The sequence below is a fragment of the Thamnophis elegans genome, chromosome 8 (assembly GCF_009769535.1).
Source record: "Thamnophis elegans isolate rThaEle1 chromosome 8, rThaEle1.pri, whole genome shotgun sequence".
In the NCBI taxonomy this organism is placed as follows: Eukaryota; Metazoa; Chordata; class Lepidosauria; order Squamata; family Colubridae; genus Thamnophis; species Thamnophis elegans.
Genome location: NC_045548.1, coordinates 52,243,779 through 52,258,364, shown reverse-complemented (window position 1 = coordinate 52,258,364; position 14,586 = coordinate 52,243,779). Strand labels below are relative to the sequence as shown.

General features: G+C 41.4%; 1 protein-coding gene across 2 annotated transcripts in view; it reads left to right on the top strand.

Moving 5' to 3' along the window:
* Positions 1–7,388: 7,388 nt before the first annotated feature.
* The window catches only part of PIP4P2 (phosphatidylinositol-4,5-bisphosphate 4-phosphatase 2), a 30,014-nt gene continuing 22,816 nt past the window's right edge, over positions 7,389–14,586 (top strand). For both annotated transcript variants that reach the window (XM_032223171.1, XM_032223170.1), the window contains exon 1: positions 7,389–7,588. In XM_032223171.1, coding sequence (XP_032079062.1) covers positions 7,483–7,588 — 106 coding nt within the window. In that variant the 5' untranslated portion in view covers positions 7,389–7,482. The remainder of the gene's footprint in view (positions 7,589–14,586) is intronic.

Here is a 14,586-nt window from a genome sequence, read left to right as displayed (position 1 = left end):
TACAGGCAGCAGGCAAAACCACACCCCCTCCGGGTCATAGAAAAAGCTCTCTTCATGTAACCAGTCCTTGATGCCCAAAAGTTTGGAGGCCACCGGTTTAATAGAAAGCAATATAGAATCTTCCATTTTAATATTACTTGATGGGTCATAATTTTAAAAAATCTATAATTAACCTACCTGTAATGTTAAGTGGCTCAGTGGCTACGGGACGTGGTGTCTCAGTGGCTTAGATGCTGAGCTTGTCAATCAGAAAGGTTGGCGGTTCGAATCCCTAGCACCACGTAATGGAGTGAGCTCCCATTACTTGTTCCAGCTTCTGCCAACCTAGCAGTTCGAAAGCATATAAAAATGCAAGTAGAAAAATAGGAACCACCCTTGATGGGAAGGGAACAGCTACAAATAAATGGGGACAGTAGAACAGAGACAGTAGGCACGTTGGTGAGCTTATGCACACCCCCTTTACGGACCTCTTAAGAATGGGGTGAGGTCCACTGTAGACAGTTTAAGGTTGAAGCTGTGAAGGTTAGAGGATGTAACAACGGAGTAAGGTAGAGTATTCCAGGCATTGACCACTCTTATTGCTAACGTATTTTCTGCAATCGAGTTTGGAACGGTTTACCTTGAGTTTGTATCGATTGTTTGCCCGTGTATTATTGAGGTTGTAGCTGAAGTAGTCATTGACAGGTAAGATGTGGTAACAGACAATTTTGTGTGCTGTGCTTAGATTATACTGCAGGAGACGCAGTTCTAGATTGTCCTAGCTCAAAATTTCAAGTCTGGTAGCATAGGGAAATTCTATTGTGAGTAGAGGAGTAGAGTACTCTTCTCATGAAGTATAGTAATTTAGTACTTTAGGCTAAATATGTATCCCTGAACTGCTCTATTTGATGAAAATGCTAGGCAAATCAGTAACATTTTTCATTCCATTTTAACTTTCAACACTTAAGTGGGCTGACCTACTTCTTTTTTAGCCCTTGTATAGAAATCGTGAATCATCCATGGTTTCTTTCTCCACAGTCTGCTTACTGATCATTTCCCAATCTTCTATTGGTTTTGCTTAGAAAAAGAGATAACAATAAGCCATTAGTCTGCCAATCATCAGCCTGTTCACAAAGAGCCAGAATTTCCATCATAAATTCTGACCCTTTCCTAAAGGTAAGGTTGTCACTTATCCATTAATTGCAAAATGCAATCAGAAGCGTTTTTCAACAGCCTCCCCACCCAGGTTCCTTGCAGTTCCTTTGTTGTTTAGGTTATTCATCCACAGACTATTAAGGTGGAATGAATTATTCACACAAACTCTTCTTCCACTTCACATTCACCCTGCTTTTCTATATGTGTATATGTCCCATTCATTTTAGCAGTTCAAGGCCACCTCTTTCCATTTGCATCCTGGACAGGTGAGCTCTCTTGCGCCTTGCATTTTCAGTTCCTCGCCATCATACAGCCTTGGCTAAGGTTGCCTACGGAAGAATGCCAGGGACTTCAATAAAGAAATTTTGCATAAGAAAAGTGGCCCAATAATTTTTCAAGATAAAGGTAACCTTCGAATTATAATCATTCATTTAAAAGCAGTTCCATGAACTCAGGAAAAATAACATGCCCCAAGCCGTCCTTGAAATTATGATCCTCGCATTATATCTGTGGTCACATAATCACAATTTGGGCACTTGGCAACCAGCTCGCATTTACAAAGGTTGCAGCATCTTATGGTTACTTACATGTCAAAATCTGTGACAGGAAATTACAAACGCACAAATAGAGCTCAAAGCAGAATTGTTCCTTCTGGGGATTATTAAGGGCAAGTATACGAAAGAGATAAAATATTTAATTTTGCACATAATTACAGCAGCGAGACTAGCGCTCACATAATGTTGAAAAAGTGATGCCATGATGACAGACTGCTTGATAATCCAAAAGATTCTTAATTGCGCAGAGATGTATAAATTCACATTGGAGTTAAGAGACAAGGGAGACTCAGAATATTATAGAGTTTGGGAAAACTGGTATCAATGAATAAATAACAGGAACATGAAATGTACAACTTAGAAACATAAATGTATAGATGTAGGAAAAATTAGGAATGTATAAAATGTATTTGAATAACAAAAGGTTATGTTAGTAGTGTCAAAAAAGATTGTAGCTTATATAAACTATTTTTAAAGATATTTGTATTTTAATGTTTTAAATTTTCAATAAAGGTTTTTTTTTTTTTTAAGAAAAATCTGTGACCTTCCCAACTGGCTTCCAACAAGCAAATTCAATTGGGGACGCCAGATTCACTTCACTGTGTGATTCACTTAACAAGTGCAGTGATTTGCTCAACCACTTCAGTAAAAATAGTCACACCATATCTGGTGATATGACTTGATAAACTACTGCATCACTTAGCAACCAAAATTCCTGTCCCAATCGTCATACATTGAGGGCTACTTGTATTCTAGTTAACTTAAAGAACTAGACAATTCAATGAGGTTTTAAAAGGCTGTTTTTTGTTTTATTTTTTGCTGGCTGAGGTTTTATCCAGCATAGCCAACGATGATGATAATGGGCAGTTGTAAGTCAGTGGTATCCCAAAGAAACTAAATTCCTCATCCCTCACCTAGTTTCTAAGGCAGTGTTTCTCAACCTTGACAACTTTTAAGTCCTGTGGACTTCAATTCCCAGAATCCCCCAGCCAGCATAACATAGCTGGCTAGGGAATTCTGGGAGTTGAAGTCCACAGGACTTAAAGTTGCCAAGGTTGAGAAACACTGCTCTAAGGCGTGCAATCCTTTATGCAGAAATCTACTGCAAATGTTTTCACTCCTTCCAAACTGGTCACATTGCCAAACTTTGACTGCTTTATTGTTTTAACAGATAGAACACATACCCTTTTAACCAATGGTGAGATTCAGCCAGATCGCACCGCTTCGGGAGAACCGATTGTTAACTTTCTGAGCAGTTTGGTGAACTGGTTGTTAGAAGAAATCATTAGGGCAGAGAACCCGTTGTTAAATCATTGGAATCTCACCACTGCTTTTAACATTACTTGATCTGGGCTTCTTTACAACCAATAGAGATGGTAAAACTCTGCAACCTATGTATTCATAATTTCAATGGACTGACATTGATAGAAAGAGGTGCGAGGGAAATGGCAAAATATGCACTGCAATGTCATGACATAAATGCCACATTTTTACATTTATGTTGTATCATGATGCACAAGAACATAAGGGATGATGCTTGCATCGTGCCATCATGAAGTATGTTGAAATTTCTGCTTGCTGCAAAGGTTTGTGTGGACTTGGGAGGAAAAAAAAACCCTCAGATGCTTGCATGCCAAGTTTTTTTTAATCAACTTTGCACATCCTGGTTTCTACTAAGAGAAAACATTATTTTGATCAACATTTGCATGTTTGTTATATCCTGTGACTGTTCAGTTCTTTTAGCAGTTGCTCCCTTCAATCTATTCTGCTTTGGGCAGCAGGACAACCTGTTTTTCCAAAACAGGCTCTTTCTGTACAAGACAAATCTCCAGTTCACCACTAGCTTGAAGACTTGGATCAGAAAGCACCCTAGTTGATCCGAAGCAGTCATTGAGCAGCTGTGTAGTGTGAAGTGGGGGAGAGAAAAATAGCTCTACCACTCCAAGATGCAATTCCTCAATCACACTTGCCAGTTATTGTACAAGCCGCTTCTGAAAATGGGTTAAACGTTTCCTAATAAGAGCACTAAAATCATTCCCAAAAATTGCTGGAACAAAAAATGAACCCTATGGAGTTGCACTGTTTAGCAGCAGGGAGAAAATCAGCTTACAAAATCTCTAATGCTTGTGGTCAGGGCCATCAGTTATTCAGGCCGATCCAGGTCTCTAAACTGGGGAGTAGTTCAGGGACCTTTCAAATTCTGCTCCTTTCCCCCTTCACTGACCATCCCTAACTATCCAAGGGGTTGCTCCACAGATTGGGAGAGGTGGAAGACCAAAGTAGGGGAGAATTCTAACATGTTAAGCCTATCAATTTGTCTAAACCACCCCAGTGCTGGGATTGAGGATGGTCTTCTTGCTGGTGATGTTGAGAAGGTGGGACAGGGAAGCCATCTCTGTAAAGGAAATGGGGATACTATCCCAGCTGCAAGCCATACTGAAAACCATGGAGGAGGGGGGAACTGACACAAGATTGTGGGTTTTTATTGTTCACAAAGTAGAGCGATGGAGAAAGGTTCTGTATTTTAGGTGGGGTGTATATGGATTATGTCCGTTCCCCCCACCAAATCCTGACCTGATTGCATTTAATTTGCAGATGTTGTTAAATTAATTAATTATATGAGCAGTTTTGTTGTCTCCAATTTGGGTCAAAGCCTGGTGCCAAAGACAATGATGGACGCCAGACACGAGGTGCAGGTTTTCGAATTGTTTTTTATTTTAGTACTCCAAGGAAAAGGGTTCCTGGTCAAAAGGCCAAGAACCAAGAACAAAGGATTAAGCGAGCTTTATATATTTTCACTAAAGGAGAAGGCAGGACAAGGTGAGATAACAAGAAATATCATCTAATAAACATTTTAGTAATAATTCTACAATTTGTTCTATTGGTCTCTAGCTGTCCCTATTCCTAAACCTTGGTTAATGAATGTTCCAGGAGTTATCTAATCCACATTTCATTTGCTGCAGGCCATCCCTAACTTTTAGCTGAGGTCTGCAAGTTGTCTAACTACCCATAATTGCTACAAGCTTTACATATGCATATTTCCTGTTGATAAGCATCATTTGTTCTTGCCAGACAGACCCCCACAATTACAGTCTTCCTGATTTACTTTCAAGTGTGTGCCATGACCTTGCTTTCTTTTTTCAGACAGCCCATCAGTTTCATTCAAATGCAATTAAAAACAATGGCCTTGATTGTACAACCCGTTGAACCCCATAATAATGGTCCATATATTTAGTTTAGCACTATGTGCCTCCTCAACTTCTGTGGTTGGTTTATAGTGGACTGGATAGTCTGGATGGTGGATGTGGCTGGACTTGGAGGAAGAACAATAGAAAAGAAATGAATAAAAATGCCAAATCCTCTCTACACATCTGGCTGACTGTGTAACCAACCCATAATAATAATCTGCTTACCAACAACTTTCAAATTGCTAATTAGTGTGTATCTGATGCAGTCCCACAGCATCTAGTTGAAAACAAACTCTGTCCACCTGAACAGAAAGGAAATATCTCAAACAGCAGAGGAACAAAAGATCATTTTGGAAAACTGCAGGAGAAGGAAGATCAACTTAAATATATTGTAGTTTGAATGGATTACCAGAAGGCATTTGACTCTTGGATAATCAAGTGCCTAGAAATAACAGAAGTCAGTAGAAATATCAGAAGCTTTATGGAAAGATCAATGACACCTTTGTGCAAAGGTCAGTGACACAGTTGTTGGTCAATAGTGATAGTCTGGGAGAGGTTAACATTAAGATTATTCACCTATTCAAAATAGGTGGGTGTGCAATGTAGCAACTAGACAGTTAAAGAAGAAGAAAAAAGCCATTGTAAGTTATATTATTATATGGCCAGTGCATACAAATTAGCAGGCTAAGCAGATAATAACAAGACCTGACAATGGCTAAGAGTAAGAAAGTTGCAAAAATAAGCAGAGGGGTTAATTATGGCTGCACAAGACCAGAAACAGAGAAGACAGCAACAGAAAGCAAATGTTGCTTCTGCAAAGAAATTGAAGAAACAGTGGACCATCTAATTAGCTGCTGCAAGATTGCACGGACTGACTATAAACAACTACATGACAAAGTAGCAACATTGGCTCATTGGAAGATTTACATGAAATGCCATTTGTTTTCAAGCAAGTACTGGTGGAACCACAGAAGAGACAAAGTAATTAAAAAATGAAGTAGCTAAAGTGTTATGGGACTTTAAAATTTAAAAGAAAATCAAACCCAAGCAGATACCTGCCACACAACATCCAGACTTGATGACTATTATTAAGCAAAACAAAAAGTGTGAATTTTAGTATTTTAGTACTGTATATGGCAGTGTTTCTCAACCTTGGCCACTTGAAGATGTCCGGACTTCATTCGCTGGCTGGGGAATTCTGGGAGCTGAAGTCCGGACATCTTCAAGTGGCCAAGGTTGAGAAACACTGGTATATGGAGATAGGAGAAGAGAAGAGAAAGAACTGGAGAAAATTTACTGCATAAAGACAACTAGAACAACTTGTGGCAAAAGAAAAGATAGCAATACTAATAGATGCCTTGGGTGCAATCACAAAATAACTGGAGCACAACTTGAATAGTGCACTGAACGGCACTGAAAAAAGTGACATTACTGTTTTTCAGAGTTATGATTTTTGCAGCATCCCCATGAACATGTGATCAAAATTCTGAAGCTTGGCAACTGTTTCATACTTACTATCATTGCAATGTCTTGGGGTCATGTGATCTCTTTTTGTGACCTTCTGACAAGCAAAGTCAATGGGGAAGGCCAGGTTTTATCTAATAACCGTGTTACTAATCAGGGGTTGCCACAAAAAAGAGGGAGTCAAGCTATTCTCCAAAGCACCTGAGGGAAAGACAAGAAGCAATGGGTGGAAACTAATCAAGGAGAGAAGCAACCTAGAACTAAGAAGAAATTTCCTGACAGTTAGATCAATTAACCAGGGGAACAACTTGTCTCCAGAAGTTGTGGATGCTCCAACACTGAATTTTTTAAAGAAGAGATTGGATAACCATTTGGGTGAAGTGGTGTAGGGTATCCTGCCTGAGCAGGGAGTTGGACTAGAAGACCTCCAAGGTCCCTTCCAACTCTGTTATTCTTTTCTTTTCTATTCTATGTTCTATTCTATATTCTATTCTATTTTAACAACTGCAGTGATTCATTTAACAACTGTGGCAAGAAAAGTCGTAAAATGGGGCAAAACTCAACAAATTTCTCACTTAGCAACATACATTATTATGGGCTCAGTCCTGCTATTAAGTAGAGGACTATCCTGTCCTTGGAACAGGGACCACATTTTTAACACCACCAAGCAGCAACATCTGCCTATCCCAGATCCTTGAGGAGAGCTGGATAGGTGAATTAAAATCTCTGTCTAAACATCTGGCTGACTAGGCGACCAAGCATAATAATATGCTTCCTGATTAAAAGCAATCCAGCAAATGCGTGCTGGAGATCCGGGCAGGCACTGGGCCAGGGCCATATTTCTCTAAAGTGCGTACAGCATCCTCCTCCTCTCTCCCTCCCAACTTCAAGCCATTGAAGCGCGGCGGGAGCGAGTCCTCCTCGGAGTCCGCCCCCCCCCTTTTCATTGATTAACTTATACCTTCCAAGCCGGCAGGCGTGCGAGCAGGCCTTTCCCCAGCCCTCCCCTTTGGACAGCGCTCCGCCCGGCGCCTTCCCTCCCCCGCTCTCCGCCGCCTGCCGACGCGCACACTGGCGCAGCGGGGCTGAAAGGCAGTCCGGCCTCTTCTTCCCTTGGCTCCCCCCGTTTAGTGCGAGGCTTCATGGCTGCTGACGGGATGGACGAACGGTCCCCGCTGCTGTCAGCGCCCGGCTCGGGCAATGTGACTCCGACGGCCCCGCCGTATTTCCCGGACAGCAGCCCGAGAGGTAAAGCGGAGCCTGCTTATCTCCCCCCCCCTTCCATCCTCGCCGCGGGTTTTTTTCCTGCCTTGCCCGGCACGTTGGCCACAAACTCCCTTTCCAGGCATCGGTGCCAAGTTCGAGGGGGGTGAGGAATAAGACCGGAGGGGTGGATGGGCTGGTGGGGAGATTAGTGGACGCGCTTGGGGTGGGGTAGGGGGAATAATTCGGTGGGTCTGTTTCGGGGATGGGGAAACGAACCGTCTCCAGGGGGGTTTCGTGTTACTTCCCGGCTTAGGACGGCTGGATAGTGAATTTGGGGGGCAGGAGGGGTGCGCGTGCGTCTCTCTTCGCCCTCCCCCAGCATCCCTGCCTGCTTTGTTGATGGCGGGGGAAGAATTGGGAATCGGAGCTGGGGGGGGGGGTGCATTGGCTTGAAAGGGGGCGGGGACGCCTTTGCTGCGGACAGGACTCCGGTGTCCTTGAGGCAAGGCTGAAGCTCCCGAGCCTCTTCCCGTTTGCCTAGCTTCCCCCTCCCCCTCCCCAATTCTGCTGAATCAGGGGCTTCTCTTGAGAAAGCAAGGACAGGTACGCAGTGGCCAAGAATTGGCGTATGTGTGCGTAAATAATACGTCCCCCCCCCGTTCCCCCCACCCGGCTTCTGGCGAGATACCACAGAAGAGAGCGGGTGGAGGGTGTGTGTTTGTGCGGGGAGGGGGTTGCTTGCTTTGCGACCCGCACGGTAAGAAGCAGAAAAGCTGAATCCCGGGGGCTGGAGAAGATTAAGAGGGTGTTTGAAAGCCTTCACACGGTTGGGGGCGTGCCTTTTAACGTGGGAGTATTTGTAGTAAGCGGCTTTCTAAACCAGACTGTTTCAGTGTTATTGCAATGCTCAGTTAGGGGGGGGGGGTTCCTGGGATCTGGGGTCCCCAAGGCAAAACTCCCCATAGGCCCCTAAAACTCCTTTGGGCAGTGGTCACCAACTGGTGGTACGAGAGAAAATTTTGGTGTTCTGCAGAAAAATTATTTGCATTTTTTATATTGCACTAAACACTGTTCCGCGGGATTTAAAATTATGAATTTAGTGGTCCCTGTGGTCCGAAAGGTTGGTGACCCCTGCCTTAGAGTACAAAGGAGTCTGTTTTCTTTCTTCAAAGATTGTCCTCTGCTGCTGGTACTGTAGTAATTGATCATACTTGGTGATCGTATGTAAAAGTGGTAGAGAATAAAAGGGTATAAGGGCTAGTATAGTACACTCACACCTATTCCCTTCTCTAGTCAGTGCCCCTTTATAAAGAAGATGAGATTGGCTCACAGCATGAATTTGGTGTACTGCTCTTAAGTGGGTTCCTCCATATTAAGGTAAAGGCAAAGGTTCCCCTCTCACATATGTGCTAGTTGTTCACAACTCTAGGGGGTAGTGCTCATCTCAGTTTCAAAGCCGAAGAGCCAGCGCTGTCCGAAAATTTTTATGTGGTCATGTGGCCGGCATGACTAAATGCCAGAGGCGCACGAAAAGCTGTTATCTTCCCACCAAAGGTGGTTCCTATTTTTCTACTTGCATTTTTACATGTTTTCAAACTGCTAGATTGGCAGAAGCTGGGACAAGTAACGGGAGCTCAGTCCGTTACGCAGCACTAGGAATTTGAACCACCGAAATGCCAACCTGCCTGATTGACAAGGTCAGCATCTTAGCCACTGAGTCACCGCGTCCCTTGTTCCTCCATATTAGTTAGTTGTAAACTACGAGCAGTTGAATTTACTCATGAGCCCAATGACCAGGTTTCATTGTTGTCCTTGACTTACAACAACAGTTGGGATCAGAATTTCCATTGTTAAGCAAGATGGTTGTTAAGTCAATCAGGCTTAAGGGAATCAGACTTCTCCCATTGACTGTGCTTTCCAGAAGCACTCTGGGAAGGTTGTGAATGATGATCACATGACCCCAGGATGCTACAACTATTATAAACATGTCCCAGTTGCCAAGCGACCAAATTTTGATCGGCTGACTATAAGGATACTGCAATGGTTGTAAGTTTTTTCAATGCTGTTGTAACTTTGAATGGTCACTGAACAAATAGTTGTAAGTCAAGGACTACCTGCATACAACAAATCATAAATTTATCACATGCTCTGGTATTCTACAACACAACAAATCAGAAAAATACATTTTAGCAGAGCAAAAAGAGTTGATCATGTCAGGAATGATCAGAATAAAAAGGAGAAGGAAAGAAGGAAAAAGACTAGATAGAAGCCATATCTTACTCCCAGAAGCTTTCATGCTTCTCTTCTTGGAATTGGGAACTGAGACCAGAAATATAAAACCGCATGAGCCTTTTGAGGGAAGCCTACATAATCTTGGAATGCTCTAAGAGGATTATCTCTTTTTCTTCTTCTTTGATGTTGCTCCATTTTTGGTTTTCGTAACCAGTTTTGCTTCAACTTTTTTTTGCCTTGGCTTAATATATTCCACAGCCCAGAAAGACTGTAGAAAGCTACAAAAAGCCTTTGCTTGTTGCAATCCATGTGACTTTGCCCATGTGTTTCCCCTGGCAAGAAAGATCAAAATGTCCTGACCTCTCTAGAAGCAAAGGCTGATAATGATTAATTATTGGTCAGAGCTTTTTATTTATTGTCATAACACAAAGATGAATCCACATTGGGGAATATTTACAGAGCAAAAGTTCATTATTTGAGAAACTGAGCAGAGGGTAGAACTCGAAGGAAAATACAAACAGGAAGGTAAACCCTTCCTTGGTAGCACGGAAAATGTTCTTTCTAATAAAACTCGGACCCATTTCTTCTGGAACTGGTTTACAAGGCCTGTAATGCATAGTTCTCAGTTTCCAGCTCAGATGATCATCATCATCTTGTAGGCTACCCAACTCTCAACTATGAACAGTTCACATCATCAAAGAAGTTATAATAAAATGAATAAAAGATGAACAATAAAGATTGTTAAAGATCTGGGGGGGGGGAATGTTGGAAACCCCATTCCAAAAGGCAGGCACAGCGGAAGCATATTTCTTGGTTCTGGATGGATGATATTTTTTTAAGACCAACACAATTCATTAGAAGCAATAATTGAAATCTGCTAAAATAAAATGTAGGAATTCTTGCAGGAAGTTCTAGTACCGAAGAGTCCTTCCTTTGCTTGACAACATCTTGGCTGATGCCATGCTTTTTCTGTAATTTGGAACTTGCTTTAATCGTAGCAGCATTATCTTGGTGTGATCTAATAATGGGATTGCTAATATTGTAATGAAAGTGTGTGGAAATGGACAAATAAATGTCAATCCATTGTCTCTTTTCATATGATGTTGTAGCTATAATTAGTTCTGCCTTGTAATAGTGTTCAAGGCTTTCTTTTGTTCAAATAGAGATCCTGTTGATAGCTACAGGTATGGTACCATGAGAATGGGACCTACTAATAGGGTTTTGTGGATTGAGCAGATTACAGTGTGAATCATTGGCCCAGCTTGAACGAGGGATTTTATTTGAAGAATGAAGTTGGTTGAAATCATCAAACTAGTTTGATAAAATTCAGTTCAGTGAAACAATGCACGGGCAGAAATCCTTCAGGTTATTTGAGTCATACTATATTTGATTCATTTTAATTTGAAGAAATTATTCAGTCAAAACACCTTCAAATTAACATTTGAAACTTCATACAGCCTTAGCACTGAGTAGATTTGGTGGCTAAGTATGAAGGAATGTAGGGTTGACCTTCAGGAATGAGCCAATTGTTAAGGGGGATTTGTAGAAAAGATTACATAGTCCAGAAAAAGAAAGAATGAGAAAGAAACTCTAAATAATTCCCCCTTTATTTTGTTTAGTATAAGCTGGATAGAGAGGGATCTTAGACAGGCTTTCAAGACTGCGCTATTTTACCTAAGTACAATAAAGAGCTTTCCTGAAATCCCAACAGGGTCTGTTTGTTGGCCTGGTCTATCATGAAGGGCTGACAATGAGATCATTACTGTAATGTGTTTGGGTGTGGCTTAATACAGGGGTGCCAAACTCGATTTCATTGAGGGCCACATCAGAATTGTGTTTGACCTCAGGGGGGCGTGTTTGTGTGGCCAGGATGTGCATGGGTGTGGCCAGTTTGATGTCACTCATCAAGGTTCCGTTTTCAGCCGTGACAGCCTCCTCAGGCTCTGTTTCACTGGAAGAGGGTTGCAGGAGGCTGTCACAACCGAAAATGGAACCTGGGAGCCCCCCCCCAGCTCCATTTTGTGGGCAGAGACACCGCAGGTCGGTCCTTCACTGTTTCCAGGGCAGCTCCGTAGGCTAGATCTAAGCACACCATTGGCCAGATCTGGCGGTAGAATTTGAGACCCCTGGCTTAATATGTTAGCTTCATCTAGCCACTGTATCCTGCTAAACACACTTGTTGGCTTAATGCTTTTTGTGAATCCAGACACTGTTGGCTTACTTAAAAGAGCTAAAAAAAGATATGGTTGATGGCTGTCCAGATGACTTTTTGTTGTTCCCCACGGTAATCAGCACGAAGCAATCTTTAAATCATTTGCTGGGCAGTAGAGATTAAAGCCAGTGATCAAAATCATTGAGAAGATATTCTTGGCAAGGATACAACATTATTTATCAGGTCACTGGGTGATATGGTTTCTGTCTCTTTTGTTTCTGTACTGATCCTATATGCAGGCACATTGGTGGATTATTCTTTGAAATTATGTCTGCGTTGAAGCACATCCTACCTCTTGCATAGCTGAGGGCCAGCTTGCACTTTAGCTATGTATTTTTTTTTAAGGCTGGCTACTTCATTTTTCTTACCTGTGTGTTAACAGATGCTATGGAATATGGTGATCACTGCTCTAATTGTAAGTGTAGCTTAATTTATCAGGCTTGACTAAAGGTATAAAGAAACAGTAATCTACCCTTAAAATTTAAATGTCGAGGAAGGTGAAAGTTGCCAAATATTTTTCCACAGATGCACTCCTACATAAGCTATGAGTAACCTGAAGCCTATCTCCTGCAGCAAGATGCTCTTTCCCAAACCTGGAAGATAATCGTCTTAATTAGTTACACAGAGTTACATTTATGAACATCATGCAAATGAAAGATGCATCAGTTTAAATTCAGTAATAATATTATTACTCACCACCTATTCATGGCTATGCAGATAACAAATGAATTTCTTAGTAGAAAAATTATAGTTTTCGTGCACATTCAATGATCTACAGATCTCACTATGAAGTATTTGTATTTAATAAGCGCAATAGCCACAGCTGGTAGTGGTATCATATAGCTGGTGCATCATTGAATCTATGTAAGTGCTGACCCTGGTGAGGCAGACCAGGAAACAGTCAGACAGTCCATTGTTTCTCATCCTTGGCACCTTTAAGATATGTGTGGACTTCAACTCCTAAAATTGCACAGACAACCTACACAAGCAGGGGAATTGTGGAAGCTGAAATCCACAATCTTAAAGGCACTGAAGTTAAGAAGTACTGAGATAGTCTCTAGAATTGAAAAGTAGGAGGAAAATACCTTGATTCCTACCTTCTGAGGTAAGCTGATTTCCTGGGTAGATACCACTACTTTCTTATCTGCAATAAAACAATATGCGACAATGGCAAATATCTGTAGCTCGGATGTAGGAAGGTTCATTCTCTGAGTTTGTGGGTTGGTTTCCAAACGTTTCATCACCAGGCTAGATAACATCTTGGAAAAACTGAAGATGTGACTTAATCTGGTAACAAAACATTCTTAAATCACCCCTCAAGCTCAGAGAATGAATCTTTACGCTTGTAAAGCAATATATCTAGCAGGATCAAATCTGTGAAGAAGCTTCTTCTGTTACTTAGTTCCTGCACTTTCAGGGGTTAAGTTTTTGGAGCACTGAGATTTATTGCTGTGTCTAGCCTGAAATCTGAGAACAATTGAAAGTGCAAAAGGCTGGGTTTACTGGGTTAATTTCCTTTGGTCAAAATATCCCTGGAAAGGCATTGTAGTTCTTGGATTTATTCCCAAGTATGGGCATTGTATAGATATACTGTATATCATATATTTGTTTTATTGATCAATTTACTGTACTGGATTTATAAGGCAAACAATGTGACTAGATGGTGTACATCAGAAAAACAAAAGATTCACATAATTAATATGTGAATATGTGATATATGCAATATAAATTCCAAATACAAAATGGTGAAGGAACACAACAGTAAAAACAACCAAAAGGGGACACCCCCTCACTCCACTGAAGCCTAATCCCTGGAGAAAAAGGCAGGTTTTAAGGGCAAACAGAGTGCGTCTTTGTTGGGGGGGAGTTATCTAGAGATAAATATTTTTAAATATTTTCACTTCATAATATGTGTGTCATTGTCATTTTTCCTGTAAAACCACTTTTTATTTTGTTTGCTTTTACATTCATGTACTTAGAATGCTTACATACTGTATATGAAGCTCAATATTTCACTATGAAAATATCCCTTTGCTTTTTCAGAGATGGATTCATTATTTTGGACCACTTTTGGTGGTTGCTACTGCTGATTTAGGGTGGCGGTAGAAAATTCATAATGACTGGAATAACGATGCAAAGTAGACATGATAGAATATGTGTGTGAGCAGGATCAAATATTCTTGGGTTTCTTAAAAGTAATGAATAAATCTAGTTTAGGAATAAATCTTGTTTAGAGATTTAACTTGCATTTCATGCGTATGTTCCTCTAGAACAGTGGTTCTCAACCTTCCCAATGCCGCGACCCTTTAATACAGTTCCTCATATTGTGGTGACCCCCAACCATAAAATTGGTGTCTCGGTTCCTAAGACCATCGAAAATACGTGTTTTCCGATGGACTTAGGCGACTCCGGTGAAAGGGTCGTTTGACCCCCAAAGGGGTCCTGACCCACAGGTTGAGAACCACTGCCCTAGAACAATAGAAAATAGTATCCATTTTTGCCAATTGTCGAGTTCCAGAAATCTCAAATGGGAAGAATATGGGAGGCAGATTAAGCTATTTCCTAGGCCATTTATTTTACATTTTTGGTGGATGAG